Source organism: Emys orbicularis, chromosome 1 (genome assembly GCF_028017835.1).
Source record: "Emys orbicularis isolate rEmyOrb1 chromosome 1, rEmyOrb1.hap1, whole genome shotgun sequence".
Taxonomy (NCBI): Eukaryota; Metazoa; Chordata; order Testudines; family Emydidae; genus Emys; species Emys orbicularis.
Window position 1 is genome coordinate 130,048,418 of NC_088683.1, and position 14,481 is coordinate 130,062,898.

At 43.8% G+C, this 14,481-nt stretch overlaps 1 protein-coding gene across 1 annotated transcript in view; it reads right to left on the reverse strand.

Annotated features, from left to right (window-relative positions):
• Positions 1 to 4,204: 4,204 nt before the first annotated feature.
• SCUBE1 (signal peptide, CUB domain and EGF like domain containing 1) overlaps positions 4,205 to 14,481 on the reverse strand; it is a 314,156-nt gene continuing 303,879 nt past the window's right edge. The window contains exons 22-23 of the mRNA XM_065410229.1: positions 13,209 to 13,288; positions 4,205 to 4,357 (exon numbers count right to left, since the gene is read on the reverse strand). Of these exons, the coding sequence (XP_065266301.1) occupies positions 4,205 to 4,357; positions 13,209 to 13,288 (233 nt within the window). The remainder of the gene's footprint in view (positions 4,358 to 13,208; positions 13,289 to 14,481) is intronic.

A 14,481-nucleotide genomic window follows, 5' to 3' on the forward strand; every position in this document is an offset into this window, starting at 1 on the left:
ATTTCTCCCATGTGCTTTGAGTCTCAGAATTTTGATAGCTTATCTCCACCTACAAAACAAGACATTTCTTGCTCTGCTGCTGTTACTGAATGGTGACATGTTGTGACAAACTGCCATATCATTCTGTGACTGCTGTCAATTAAAATACAAACATTCACAAATAAGAAGCGCAACTCACATTAATGTGGCACCATATTCTATTTGATGAATGACAGTTTCTGCCAATATAAGTCACCAACCTGTTTTTTCAAAGCCCTCACACAGCTCTGAAATTCATACCATACTTTTGGATGGGGATTTTTAATAGCAATTTTTACTTTTATCATATAAGTGAAATATTATATGTGTTTTTATGAAAACCAGCTTGCATTAACAACAAGAATCCCAAATCTGCTTAGAAAATATTATCTACCACTTGACGCTAACTTTTTTCATTAGAAATTTGCACATCTGCCTGTCACATTTCTAAGGAGAAACGCAAACATCACATAAAATATATGATTTTCTACATATACAGTATAAGAAACATTCAGTATGTCAGCTATATACTTGTAATGGCCAAATTGTTCTCTTGATTGCAGCACAATCTACCGTTATTACGTGGGAACAAATCAATAAGTGTTGCATCCATGCAATGGAGGCAGGGCCGGCTCTAGCGTTTTTGCTGCCCCAAGCAGAGAAAAAAAAAAAAAAGCTGTGATTGCAAGTGGCGGCAGCTCTACCGCCGCTTCATTCTACGGTGGCAATTCGGCGGCAGGTCCTTCGCTCCGAGAGGGAGTGACGGCCCCGTCGCCGAACGGCCGGATGTGCCGCCCCTCTCTTCATCGGCCGCCCCAGGCACCTGCTTGCTAAGCTGGTGCCTGGAGCTGGCCCTGAACGGAGGGCATCCTCAGAGTTAGGCCTGGTCTATACTGGGGATTGCAGCAGTTAATGGCCAGACACCAGAGTAGGTGCATCAGTACAAACCTATACTGTAGACAAGTTAAACTGCAATAAGCACCAGTGTAGCATAGCCATTTTAAGCTGGGGTAAACTGCACCAGTGCAAATCATAGTTTAGCTTGCGTCCGCTAGTGGTTTCCACTAGTGCAGCTATACTGTTGGCTGGCCGCCAATGGCCGTGATCAGGGCAACTCCCTAGTGTAGACACGCCCTTGTCCTGGCTTCATACCAGTGTAACTGAAAGCCCTAAAAGTGTTACTGCACTACAAAGGGATTCCTGACCTGCAAGGGAAATTACCTTGCGCTGTGTTGCAAAAACGATCATTTGCCCTGCAGGCCAGTAATATTTTACAGTGATGTTGGGACCAATCCTGCGAGATGCTGAATGCGAGTTTTAGGTGCCGCATAGTCTGCATGAGACATTCAGTACTGCTCAGCATTAGACCCAGACTTATTTCCTTAGACTGAGAAATGCAGTTTGAAAGTTCAGAGAACAATGTGCAGCCTTCAGGAAATCATGGTGTTATTTCATTTCTTTAAATTATGTCTTCTTTTGAGAATTTCAGTCAGTTTTCCAATATCTTTAAATTGCATTGCAGTAATCATGACCAGTTCAACCATTTTGGATAACCTCTGGGACACCTTTGCAATGTTCACATCACTCTGAAATACTATGTTTCTTTGTAGTTGTCTTTGAGCTTTCAGATTTATACATGCATATTTGTGATCATCTATATAGATTCTCATATTATCCACTGCACTTTATTGTACAAACTATGTATAATTATTAGCATTTCTACTAGCCCCTGCCTCCCTACATTTAGCAAATGGTTTTTCCATTCTACAAACGCACTAGGATGAGCACTGATCATACATCCCTCAGGACACCCATCCTTAGACTCCTACTAGGCAATAGTGATCAGTTAAAAAATTAAGTTCATCATCCTTGAGGAAGGGATCTTATAAAAGCTAGCACAATGACATTCAATTCTGAAAGGAGAATTTTCCTTAAAAAAGAGGAAGCAACTCAAAAAGGCCCTTCAATCAAAAATGAAGAACTTTAAATCAGCCTGGTGACATTTCAGCACACTATAACAGAACAAACAGGAAAAAAGGCAACTTCCCTCTCCCCCAAAAGGCTAAATGGCCAGATTAAAAAAAGGGATTCAAACCAAACAGGTATCTTTCAGGAAATGGCAATCCAGCTCAACTGTAGCCAGGAGAAAGGAACAGAAACTATTGCCTGTAAAACGTAAATGGGAAATTAAGAAAGCCAAATGGGAGTTTGAAGAGCGATTAGCCAGACATAAAAACATATGCATATAAATTAGTGTAAAACATCTCTAAAGTATATATCAGAAGCACAAAGTCTTTGAGAGAATTCATAGGTCTCTTGGATTATCAGAGAGATAAGGGAGCAGCAGAGAAGCAAAGTTAAATGATTTATTTGCCACAGTCTTCACCACAAGATATGTTGGGGTGACACCTACTCTCCTTAGATAATAAAGAGGAGGGACGAAGGGGAGGGTGGTGAACTTCCCTAGTAGATTAAACAAATCCCCAGGCCCCAGGTGGTACACATCCAAGAGTTCTGAAGGAACTGAAAAATGAAGTGGCTGTGGTGCTAACAAAAATATACAATCTCTCATTGAAATCCACTGTTATGTCAGCGAACTGATGGGGATTACAGGATTCTTGCACCTTCTTCGTATGCATCTAGTACTTGTTGCTGTCAGAAGATGGCCGCTAATCTGACCTACTATGGAAATTTCTTATGTTCCTATGAAGCTAATGGATGTTTTAGGTGTGAATCTGCTACTGAAGTAAGTGGGAGTTTTGGGTGCCCAAGGAATGCAGGATCAGGCTACTAGTGTATATTTAATTAATTTAAAAATATTTAAAATGGATTGCAAAAATTATTTCTGTTTTTTCCCCTTTAGAAATTTGGCTTATACAAGAGGTATATTTCTGTAATGATTTGGTGATGACAAATCTAATGTAAAAGTTAATCTCTCCTGAAGTCCTATTCATTGCCCCTTTCTCAGGAGTAACTCCCATTGATTTTGACATAAGGAGTACCTGAAGAAGGAGGAAGAATAGGACGATTTGCTGAATGAGATATTGTAAAGTAGTTAGCAAAATAATGAATTTTACATTAACTAAAATCTCTCATCCTTCCACCGAATAATTTATGCTTGACAAGACTGTCTAAGTGAAAGTTATTCTTTTCTTGTATCATAAAATTCAAAGATACTTCAGTTTGGGATAAACAGAAGTTACAAGCACTCGGAGAAGTTATTTAATCATCTAAGTGAAGTCACAAATAGATACGAGTAAATACTGTGCGTGGGAGTAGAGATTTAAGCCTGAGTAATATTTACAGTAACTAAAGATAATATTACTAATGTACCCACAAATAGAAGTATATATTTATATATTTATATATTGTACTTAATTAGATGCTCTAATAAGGAAAAGAAAAACGGACTACTACTTTTTTTTCTTTGTTTCTCATCCACCCTATTGTAAAAGTCTTCAAAGAGACCCAATGGCATACAAAATTCCATGACTGTATCCGCAGCAGGACAGGTAGTGGTAGACCTTTGAAGAAGGCTATAATAGGGCAGATAAAACAGAGAGGGCATGGGATTCAATCTTGTATAATCCATAAAACAAAATTATACATCCATTTCCTTTTTTTTCTTTTTTTTTCTTCATTTTTTTGGTTTATACTAGAACAAAGTTTCCACAAAACCACAAATGGGAAATAACAAAATTTAGATTTTTTTTGTTTTCTTCTAAAATTTCAAATATAAAGTTCAAGTGCAATTCAAAATCCAAATAGTATTTATGCTACATACTCCTTTCTATCACAAAACAGGTAGTTTGTTTAACCAGTTTGAATAGGTTTCTTCTTTGCTTAGAAGAAAACTATTTTTGCTAGAAAATAAAAAGGCTTAGAAAATATATTTTTTAAAACAAACATTTTCAAATGAAACATGAAGACACACTAGTGCAGACACAAATTTGGATCTTCAATTGGATGCACTCAAGGATCCACAAGTATCTTCTTTGAAGTAAAAATCCCATTCAGAATATTGGCTTTTAACAATTATAAAACATTATACTTATTCTTCAATATATAATTGAAAATAAAGACTGCAAAAAAATAGCCTTCCAATTAGCAAATGTTTCTACTGTGGAGTAAAATACAATATTTGACAGGAATGCAAAATAACCCCAAATTGAATATCACTAGGAAGCTATTTGTATGGTCGTAGAAATCTGGAAACTTTTGATCGCAGTAGCTTTATAAATGATCGTGGGAACATCTCCTTTGACTCTTGTGCTGTGTACTTGAAATAGTTTTGAGGATGTGCCAATACATCAAAGAGAGCTTTGATCAATTTCTTGTCCTAGGAGAGACAAAGTATATATTAGACACATATTGTGATTGTGTTAGTTTTTGCCCAATTTTTAAAATCAATGTTCACTATGATTTTCTTTGGCAAAAGCTACCATTAGGCAAAGCAGGTTAAGCATGCTCAAGTCCATGTTGCTTGTTGCATATTATACCATAGGCAGTTTACTAACTTCTCCATTTTAATACGTGTAATTAGTGCTTATGGTAGGGGCCAGGTTGATGCATTCAAGCATCTTGTTAACCACAAAATGTGTACAATATGGGCAATAGTATTGCAAACTACCTCACACTGATCTTCCAGTGTTCAACCCTTTTCCACAAGGGCCTTCTGTCTGTGTGTAAGAGGGCAGTTTGGTCTCCACATCCTATTCAAGCACGGAGTTCTCTAAGTACCTCATCCTGTAAGATGCTAATGCCCTGATTCAGCACAGTACTTAGGCATATGTCTAACCTTACACGTGTAACTAAAGTGAGACAGGGCCTGAGGGACCTCAAATCTCACTGACCAAATCCTTGGAGGACTGGGCCTCCAAAATGCCAGTTGTGGTTGGTGGTTATTTTGTGATGTCTTCGGTAGGAACAAGACTGAACTCATCAATTCACCATCTCTTCTAGGCATACAACAATGAACGTTGGCCACCAGAGACATGGCATGATTTGAAGCAGTCCCTGACCCACTCTATATTTTGTAATTTCTAAGTCAATTTTGATCTCGCTTGGGATATGATCCAACACGCATTGAAGTCAATAGAAATATCCCCAGGGACTTCAACAGGCATTGGATGGGGGCCCGAACACAAGCGTAAATGAGGAGTAATAGCAATGCACTCACACTGGAGTACGACGGGCCCATGCAGGACTAATGGGGCACACAAACCGCCCACAAGGCAGGAAGAGGTTAACGGGCTACCAAAGGCCCAATCAGCCCAAACAGGGACACCTGGAGCAGGAGACAGGCTTTCAGGGAGGGGCTTAAAAATAAGAGCGCTGCTCAGTTGGAAGAAGCAGACACAGAGAGCAGATGTAGCGCTCTCACTATGGGAGAGGCGGCTAGCTAGGGCCAGGCACTGGGGAAGACTGGTGCCTAGCAGATCTCCCAGAGAAATGGGAAGAGTTTATGTTGCTTCATATTTGCTGTGATTTTGAGTGCCCTGGGAGGGTAGACCTGTAAGAGACCTAGCTGGAAAGCTAACTCAGAAGGAGTTGGGGGCTGGATGGAGCAGAGGAAGACCAGCTGGGAAACTGAGGCTGAGAGGCTGCTGCACTGTACAATACTGCAAGAGGGTGCTGTGGTCAGAACATGCTATAGCACGTGTTGGAACATGCAGGCCGGTGATCGGCCACTGGAGATAAGGGGAAATGTGACTATTGACTGACACCCCACCCAGTTTGGGTAATCAGGAAAGATGGAGAAGGTGATATGCTGTTGATGATGGTGCAGCAGCAGTTAGCTGTGCTACTGTGGTAGCAGGAATAGCAGCAGACCCAGCTGTCCTCCTGCAATTGATGGAGAGCCTGCAGAAACAGAAGGGGCACCCTTTGTCACTCAGCGGGGGTGGCAGAGGCCCAATTATAGCAACAAGAGTGGTTGTGGCAGCAGCTAGGCCACGGAGTTCTGGGGACTTTGGCTTCTACTGGAAAGAGTAGCTTAGGCTGCCTGGTCCCTGGCCTGGCAAAGTTGGGGACCAGAGGATGACCTGCAGTCTTTCCTCTGTACCCTTGAATGAGTGGCTGGCAAGAGTCTACTTGGGTAGCCCCCATAGCACTGTTTCTGACGGGTGAGGCGCAGGCAGCCAACCGAGTGGCAAGTGACGAGCAGGTGGGCTCATATCCTGTGGTGAAGGCTGCCATCGTGGATAGACTGGGACTGACTTCAGAGATGTACTGGCACCATTTCAAGGCTGAACCATTCCTGCATAGAGCATGACCACAGGCTCAGAGGTTCTGGCACTTTGCTGCCCAGTGGTTATGCCCAGAGACTAATTCCATACAGAAAATCATGGCAGCTGAAGGAGCCAAGTGGCCTGAATGGTCTGGCAGACTAGGAGTGTCTCATCGGGGGAGACCGGAAGAAGGGATACCCCAATCTGGGAAGTTTCAGGGAAGCTCTTGATGGGAGAGAGTCCCAAGTAACTTGAAACAGGAGGATACACAGGTTCTAGCAGGGCTGCTCCAGTCAATCCTGCAATCTAGGGAGAGTGCTTCTGTCCTTCTGATGCAGCTAGGCTGGGCATATCAGGAGAGACTGCCTGATCATAGGTGCTGGAACTAAGGGTGCTGGGGGTGCTACTGCACCCCTGGCTTGAAGTGATTTCCATAATGTACAGAGTCTACAGTTTAGTTAAATGGCTCTCAGCATCCCCACTATACAAATTGTTCCAGCACCCATGTGCCTGATAATGGAGTGCGATTACCTGGGCTGTTATTACAGCCAGGTTTGTGGCCTGGGATCCTTTCTGAATGACACTGGAGCGCAGTCATATGTGGTATCTATTGGTCTGGGAAGAGTGTCAATGAAAGGCCTCATGGGCTCAGGTTACAGGCATACCCTTGACCAGGAAAATAGGGAGTTGGCAAAGATGATGGACCAGCTCCTCCCTGAAAACATCTCATGTGTACATGGCAAGAAGTAGGTTTACCCCATGGCAGAGGCTGAGCTGGGGCTACAGGGCTGCAGAGGTCAGCTATATATTGTGGTAATAATGAACCTTGTGTGGCTGGTGATCTTTGGAAGAGAATGGCATGATATCCCAGTTCTGATGCGGAGGAAAGTAGCACAAAAGCTGGCAGAGAGGTAAGCTGTCATGAACCCAGAGCAACAGTCTTTGTGAGTGAGCCAGTGTATTTTTTATTCCTGCTAATATACTTCATTTCAGCAGGCAGCTGGCCTCTTTTCATGAAAACAGTTATTATATGTCGGCCACATCATGGGAGTCTCCCAATTTATAGACCTTCCTAGGTGGTAGACCACACTGGATCTTTCCTTACACCTTCAGCAATGCATTTTGTAGAAAGCGATAGTATACTTGTCCTCTCTGACAGTGTATCTGTCCTTTGTAGGTGGGGATCTGGCCTACAAACAACAGTGGAGAATGTCATTCTGCTCTCTTGGCCCACCAGAAGTGTGAACGAATGCCCATTGTTGCCTTCTTACTGCAGTCACTTAATAGACACTATGAACTTAAAAATCAGACCTCTGTCTAACATTGTGTGGTAACACCTCTTATCAATTCAAGAGATTCGGAAAAAAACAAAGGGTGAATTTTTGGCCTCATTGAAGTCAGTGGCAAATTTCCCACTGACCTAAATGAAGCCAGGATTTCAGCCAGTGTTTTCCCCTGTTTTTTCATTTCCTTTGTTTTGTCCATTTGACATTTGCTTTGCCCAAATAGTCTGTCAGTTTATTTCCCCTGTTGATTATTTGGGTCTTTCACACAGCAACATGGGAGTGAAAAGCATGTAGACAAAAAGGAAAATTTGGTTGTGAAAAATTACAGAATTTGTCTTGAGGACTCAAGGGCAGGAGTAGGACATGAAACTACTTTTGTCTCACTTTTAAAAAATTGACTAGATTTTAAGCGGACTAAGTGCCTTTGTCGTATAGATGGTTTGGGTCCAGGGTAACATCAGCTGAGCACAGTTCCTCTCACTAGTAACTATTTAAAACTCTAGACACAAAGGTCACTCTAGATGCAGCATATTAAACGACTGTACCTACCCTGTTGACATTAAACACAGCAAGCTTTTTATCTTTCAGCCACTGCCCTAGTTTTTCCCCTTCTGTAAGAACTCAAGGAAGGCCAAATCTGCAGGCTCCAAGAATGGTTTTGGAAAGTCCTGTATGTTGTGGAACTGGTCTGGGTGATCTGTGTTTGCAGGAAAGGCAGGATGATGAGTGGTTGAGCTAGCAGAGAGGAACATTTTGGAAGGGGGACAGTGGAAGAGGCCTGGGGATGTAGCCAGGGAGTCCACACCAGTGGGTATTTTAGCAGATATCACCTTCCAAAAAAATCCAAGTTCAGACATCTGAGCGTGGACAGGCAAAACTGAGGGCATGGCTACACTTGCAGATGTAGAGCGCTGTGAGTTAAACCCGCCTTCGGAGAGCACAGTAGGGAAAGCACTGCAGTCTGTCCACACTGATAGCTGGAAGCGCACTGGCGTGGCCACATTTGCGGCACTTGCAGCGGCATTGGGAGCAGTGCATATGGGCAGCTAGCCCAGCATGCAAGTGACTGCAACGTGCTTTTCAAATGGGGGGTGGGGTGGGGAGGAGTGTGACAGGGAGTGTGTTGTGTGTATGTGGGGGAAAGAGAGTGGGGTTTTGGGGGGCTGAGAGCATGTCAGCATGCTGTCTTGTAAGTTCAGACAGCAGCAGACCTCCCCCTCCCCCCGCCTCTCTCTCTCACACACAGCATTCCACAGTAATGGCTTGCATGCCGGCTGTCAGAAACGGAGCTTTGAAAGGGCATTTCTGCATTCCTACAGGAGATCAAAACAATGACAAGTGTGGCCACTTGACTTAAGGGGATTATGGGATGTTTCCGGAGGCCGATCAGAGCGCAGTAACCCATCACCTTGTTCACACTGACGCCCGGGCTTTGTAGCCAAGGCGCAGCAAACATTATTCCACTCGCCGAGGTGGAGTAGCAGCAGCGCTGTAGCCGCGGAGTCAGAGCGCTCTACGTGCCTTGCCAGTGTGGACGGGGAGTAAGCTAGAGCGTCCGGGGCTCCTTTATTGCGCTGTAACTCGCAAGAGTAGCCAAGCCCTGACATGCAAAGGAACCAACAACACCAATTTACAGCAATGATTAAAGGTCATAGTGTATCTGATTCAAATTGACCTCACCTGACCTCAGGAGCCTTAACTGGACAGTGTCACCTGGCACAGTTAGGATTGCCAACTTTCTATTTGCAAAAAACCACCCTTGCCCTGCCCTCGCCCCACCCTTTCCCTGAGGCCCCACCTCTGTCCCACCCCTTCTCCAAGACCCCACCCCCTCTCACTCCATCCCCCCTCCCTCAGTTGCTCGCTCTTGTGACATTACACCCCATATTCTTTATGGAAATATGCTTATGATATGGATATGGCATAACTGAGATATATTTTATGCAAGATGGGTCTTGTAAAGGTATCATTGGAAAGGTTATAATTTACTGAATGTGATTAACCAATTTGCATGTATGTATCATTTCTGTATCTAAAGTTAGGAATATTGGCTATGTAACAATTACAACTGGACGTGTACTTGGGAAATATCCACCAGAAAACAGGCCATCAGCCTTGATGGGCCATTAGGAAGAAACAATAAGACTTTGAAGATACTAATCTCTCTCCTTCCTGAGAAGCCTCCTGGGACATTGCTTTGACACTACAAGGTCATGTGGTCATGTCACCTGGTACTAAACACCACCTCGGACACTGCTGGTACTTTTCCACTGGAAACAAAGGCTTCCCGCCTTATGTAAATTCTATTTAAGACTGGGGAGTAAGGCAAACAGGACTCTTCTCCATTGCCTTCCTGCCCAAGAAGATTGACTGCTGAAAGTACCTGAAGAGACAAAGGAACTGAGCGGTGGGAAGTTCAGCTGTCCTTGTTCGGGGTGCAGGCTCCAGGTGGCACTTATCTCAGGCAGCTCCCATAAGCGGCTGGCATGTCCCGCTCGTAGGTGGAGGGACCAGGGGGCTCTGCGCGCTGCCCTCGCCCACAGGTGCTGCCCCTGCAACTCCCATTGGCCACAGTTCCTGGCCAATGGGAACTGTGGAGCTGATGCTTGGGGCGGGGGCAGCACACGAGCCCCTGTGGTCACCCCGAAGCTGGAGGGACATGCTGGCTGCTTCCCAGGAGCTGTGTGGAGCCAGGGCAGGCAGGGAGTCTGCCGCAGCCCCGCTGCTCCACTGACCGGACTTTTAACAGCCGAGTCAGTGGTGCTGACAGGAGCCACCAGGGTCCCTTTTCAACCGGGCGTTCTGGTCTAAAACTGGACGCTTGGAAACCCTAAGCACACTCTGTGATCAAATGCACAGGATAGGGGAATTAACAGGAACAAAAATAAATCAAAGTAGATGGAGGTGACACAAACCTAATTTACTGGTGTCTTCAAACTACTCTTATTAATGTTTGAGAGGTGGCAGTTGTACATGTACAGCAACCGCTTTTCATAAAGTTTCTGTAATATTTATTGCTGTAAGTCATTGCAAGCAGGTTGCAATATACAAAGATACCTTCAGGGGAGATACAATCATAATAATTAACAAAATGCTTAGTAAAATGGAATTACAGCTTCTAGCAATTTGCCTGGAGAACACAGGGCATGGTTTTGTTAAACATGGGACAGGGTTTTTTTACCACATCTGTAACAATAGTTAGGCCTTTGCATTCTCTTCCCTTTCTCTGGCATAATAATTCCTGTCACTCCAGGCCACGCATTTACTCTGACAGGTTTGTGGTTTTAAAGCAGAAATGCTGAGTTTTGTCTTTTGTGTTGCTTTGTTTGCTGTGGCTTCCAACCTTTCCTCTTCTACCTTTTTAAAAAACAAATTAACTTTCTTAGCAGTGTGTGATGTGGGTGAGTCTTGAGACAAGACAACTGTTTAGATAGATACTTTTTGTTAGATGTATATAAATCTAGCTCCGTGACTCATTTAAATAAGTGCCAGATTCACACTGAAGAGTGCTGTTCAAACAATACCTTTCCTTGACAGATTAATTCTTCTACTAATATATTAGTACGGTAATTGAGCAGCTCATTTAGGTCCTGATTCAGCAATGTACATAAGAACATGCTCAACTTTAAGCATGTGAGTAGTCCCATTAAAGTCAATGAGACTACTCGTGCTTAAAGTTAGTCAAATGCTTAAGTTCTTTGCCGAACTGGAGCCTTAAATAGGTGCTAAACTAGCAGTACGCAGCCAATTCAATCCAATCTGCTTCATGGGCATGGCAAGCCAGACAAGTGTTGCCAAAGTGTATCCAATTGATTCAAAGCTACATGTGACATGTCAGGTGAGCCTCAGACAGGAGTGGGACCAATCCGCTGGGGATGAAAAACAAATAGCTAGTGAAACCAGGCTTCCCACTGCTCACTGGCAATACATTGACAGACAAATGCCTTTTCACAGTTAGTTTCTGAAGTAATCCCAAAGCGAGAAATATTGCACAGGGGGGAAAAAAAAAGACAGCATCTTTGGAAGGACTTTCCTTAGGTCCAGAATTCTTCCTGAAGCAGAAAGAATGGCATTATCCAGCAAAAACGATACACGATAGAAATGTTTCTAGCTTCCCCTAGGGAGAGTCTGGACATTAGTTTAGGTTAAATCAGACCATCAGACACCTCAGAGCATACACCTCATAGTTCCCTGAAAGATGAAGTAAATCATTCCAGCTGCTGCACTTGCCTGATGGCCTCTGTCCATGGCAATCCCTGCACGAAGGACCTAATTTTCAAAGCTGCTGAGCCTTCACAGTTCCCATGGGCTGGAGCTGCAGATACTCAGCACCTTGAAAACCAGATCTTAAGTGTATACAAGCTATGAGTTTTCCCTGCTGAGGGAGACAAATGTTAGCCTCTCTCTGCTAGCGACTGTATACAGTGCATGTACCACATCATACCGTTTGATCAATCAGTGTCGCTGCATCAGCCAGTCAGCAACACTAATCTTCAGTGAAGCATGCAGGAGTCAGGCTAGTTAGAGAGAAGGTTTAGCACTTTTACTAAGCACATGAGCACTCAGCTCATTCTGAGTCTGCCCAGACTTCTGGAAATACCTAGTTCACACGGGGGCTATCTCCACACTACAAGCTAGGAGTGTGATTCTCAGCTTGCATCGCATACTCTTGCTAGCTGGTTGAGAGCTAGTGTGAGAATAAATAGTGCAGCTGCAGTAGCACAGGCAGCGATGACACAGTTTAGCTGTGCTGAGTACGCATGGCAGCGGCAGCAGCATGGCTTAGCCGTGTCCAGTACAAACCTGCCTGCGCCCCGTGGATACATGTTGAGTATGCACCCACAGGGTTCACGCGAGTTTGTACTTGGCACGGCTAAGTCATGCCACTGCTGCCCGTGTTACCGTGGCTATTTATACTCGTGCTAGTTCTCACCACGATAGTGCGAGTATGTGGAAATCACACCCCTAGCTCATGGTATATACACAGCCTGGGCCTGTTGGAAAGCATAATACAAGTATTTGCCCAGTCACCATCATAGTGACATAACATGAGTTCATTTGTATAGCCACTTCCCTACTAGTATCTTCATACAACCACCAATTCTAAACCCTGTGTAGCACTTCTGTCATGTCAGTAGCATGGACCCAAACCAAACCAGGGGATCCAAACATCATAACTAACCATTCACAGTCTCCCAGGATTTTTGCATTTGGGTTGGAATTTTGCAGCTTGGCCCCATTAACACTTGGGCTAAATGTAGAGCATTCAGAAGCCAACTGCGCTGATTGACTAGTGCTATCCACAGAAGGTGCATGTGAGGGGAAGCTCTTTATGGAATATTCTATTCCTTTGTTCCTGTTGGCAGTTTCATTCCTTTAGTTCAAGTACAAAGATTATACAGACATTAACACGTCTTTATAAATTGCCTCCTCCTTACCTGTTAATTAGAGCTCTATTGCTAATCTGAATTCCAATATTTTTCATGGCTATGCATGTGGGGAAGGAAAAATATTGGCGCAGAATTTTGTTCTCAAATCCTGAACATGGTGACTGACAGACTCAGTGATGCCAGCTAGCTAGAGCTGGAACTCTTATCTTAGCTCTAACATAGTCTATGTATGTGTCAGTAAACTGAATAGTTGGCCTTGCTTAGCTAAAGCAAAGTGGACATACTTTTAGAATTTCTTGATGATTTTCTGATGCATATAATCGTCCATCTCGAACAATGTCTTCTATCAGCTGTTGGTAATCCTCTGAAAAATAAAGAGTAAAGGAGCTGGTAAGCAACAGTTTGTGATACCATCACAGTGGTTAGTATCCAGACAGCTGCTAACTAGCCAGAAAGCATTTGAGAAGCAAATTTAGTTTTATACTCATTCAGTGTCTCCAGTACCACGGCAATTTAATATAATCAACTTAATACTTTGAGCTCTATACTGCCTTCCAACTGAGGTTCTCGGTTTTCTTTATAAATGTTAATTTAGCTTCACAAAACCTTTTATAAGGCAGGTAAGTATTATTATCCACATTTTACAGATAAAGAAACTGTGTCACAGAGATAATAAGTGACTTGTCAAGGTTATATGGGAAGTCGGTGGCCCAGCCAGGAATAGGTTCCATATCTTGTGATTCCCAGACCTGTGCCTCCAGACCATCTCTCCTCTTGACCTTTAAATCACCTCCCGCATCCCCAACCTAATTCCAGACTGACTAACAATTCAGAAAATTGCATTAGTGTTTGGGAAAAGAGATGCGCTAACGAAGAAATTCCTCCATACTTTTAAAACAGTAGCGTAGCTCAGCTTCTCCCCCGACGCCATGCCCTCTTTCTAGCCCGGTGCCCCCAGACACAGGGCTTCACCTGCCGAGCTGGGCACGCACATGGGGCGGCTCAAAAAATGGCAAGGCAGAGCTGCCAGAGCGTAGCTTTCTGAAGGGCGGGCGCATAGCTCCATCCTGGATTTCAGGTGCCCAAGTGGTGCTCCATGCCGCTGTGGCAACACTACAGCCCTGCTCAGATTTGCGGGGGCCTGGATGCTACGCCCCTGTTTTAAAAGGAAATTTCCCCTTGAATATATGCCAAAGAGGCAATCATAGATTATTCGGGTTGGAAGGTCATCTAGTCCAAGCCCCTGCTCAAAGCACGCCCAATCCCCAACTGAATCCCCAAGTGGCCCCCTGAAGGATTGAACTCATAACTCTGGGTTTAGCAGGCCAATGCTCGAACCACTGAGCTATCCCTCCTCCATCTTTGACATATTTCCAGATGAAGATCAAGACTTTGGTTAGTTTTATGAGGGTTGCTGGTGATTTTCTTTATTGTATGTTGCAAATGAGAGCTGGTTAGTTATTGGAGATTTCACTTTCCATTGGAATTATTTGTCTATGCTAGCTTTGTTTTTCAACAAAGTCATATTTTTAATTATATTTTCTTGGGCACCAATAG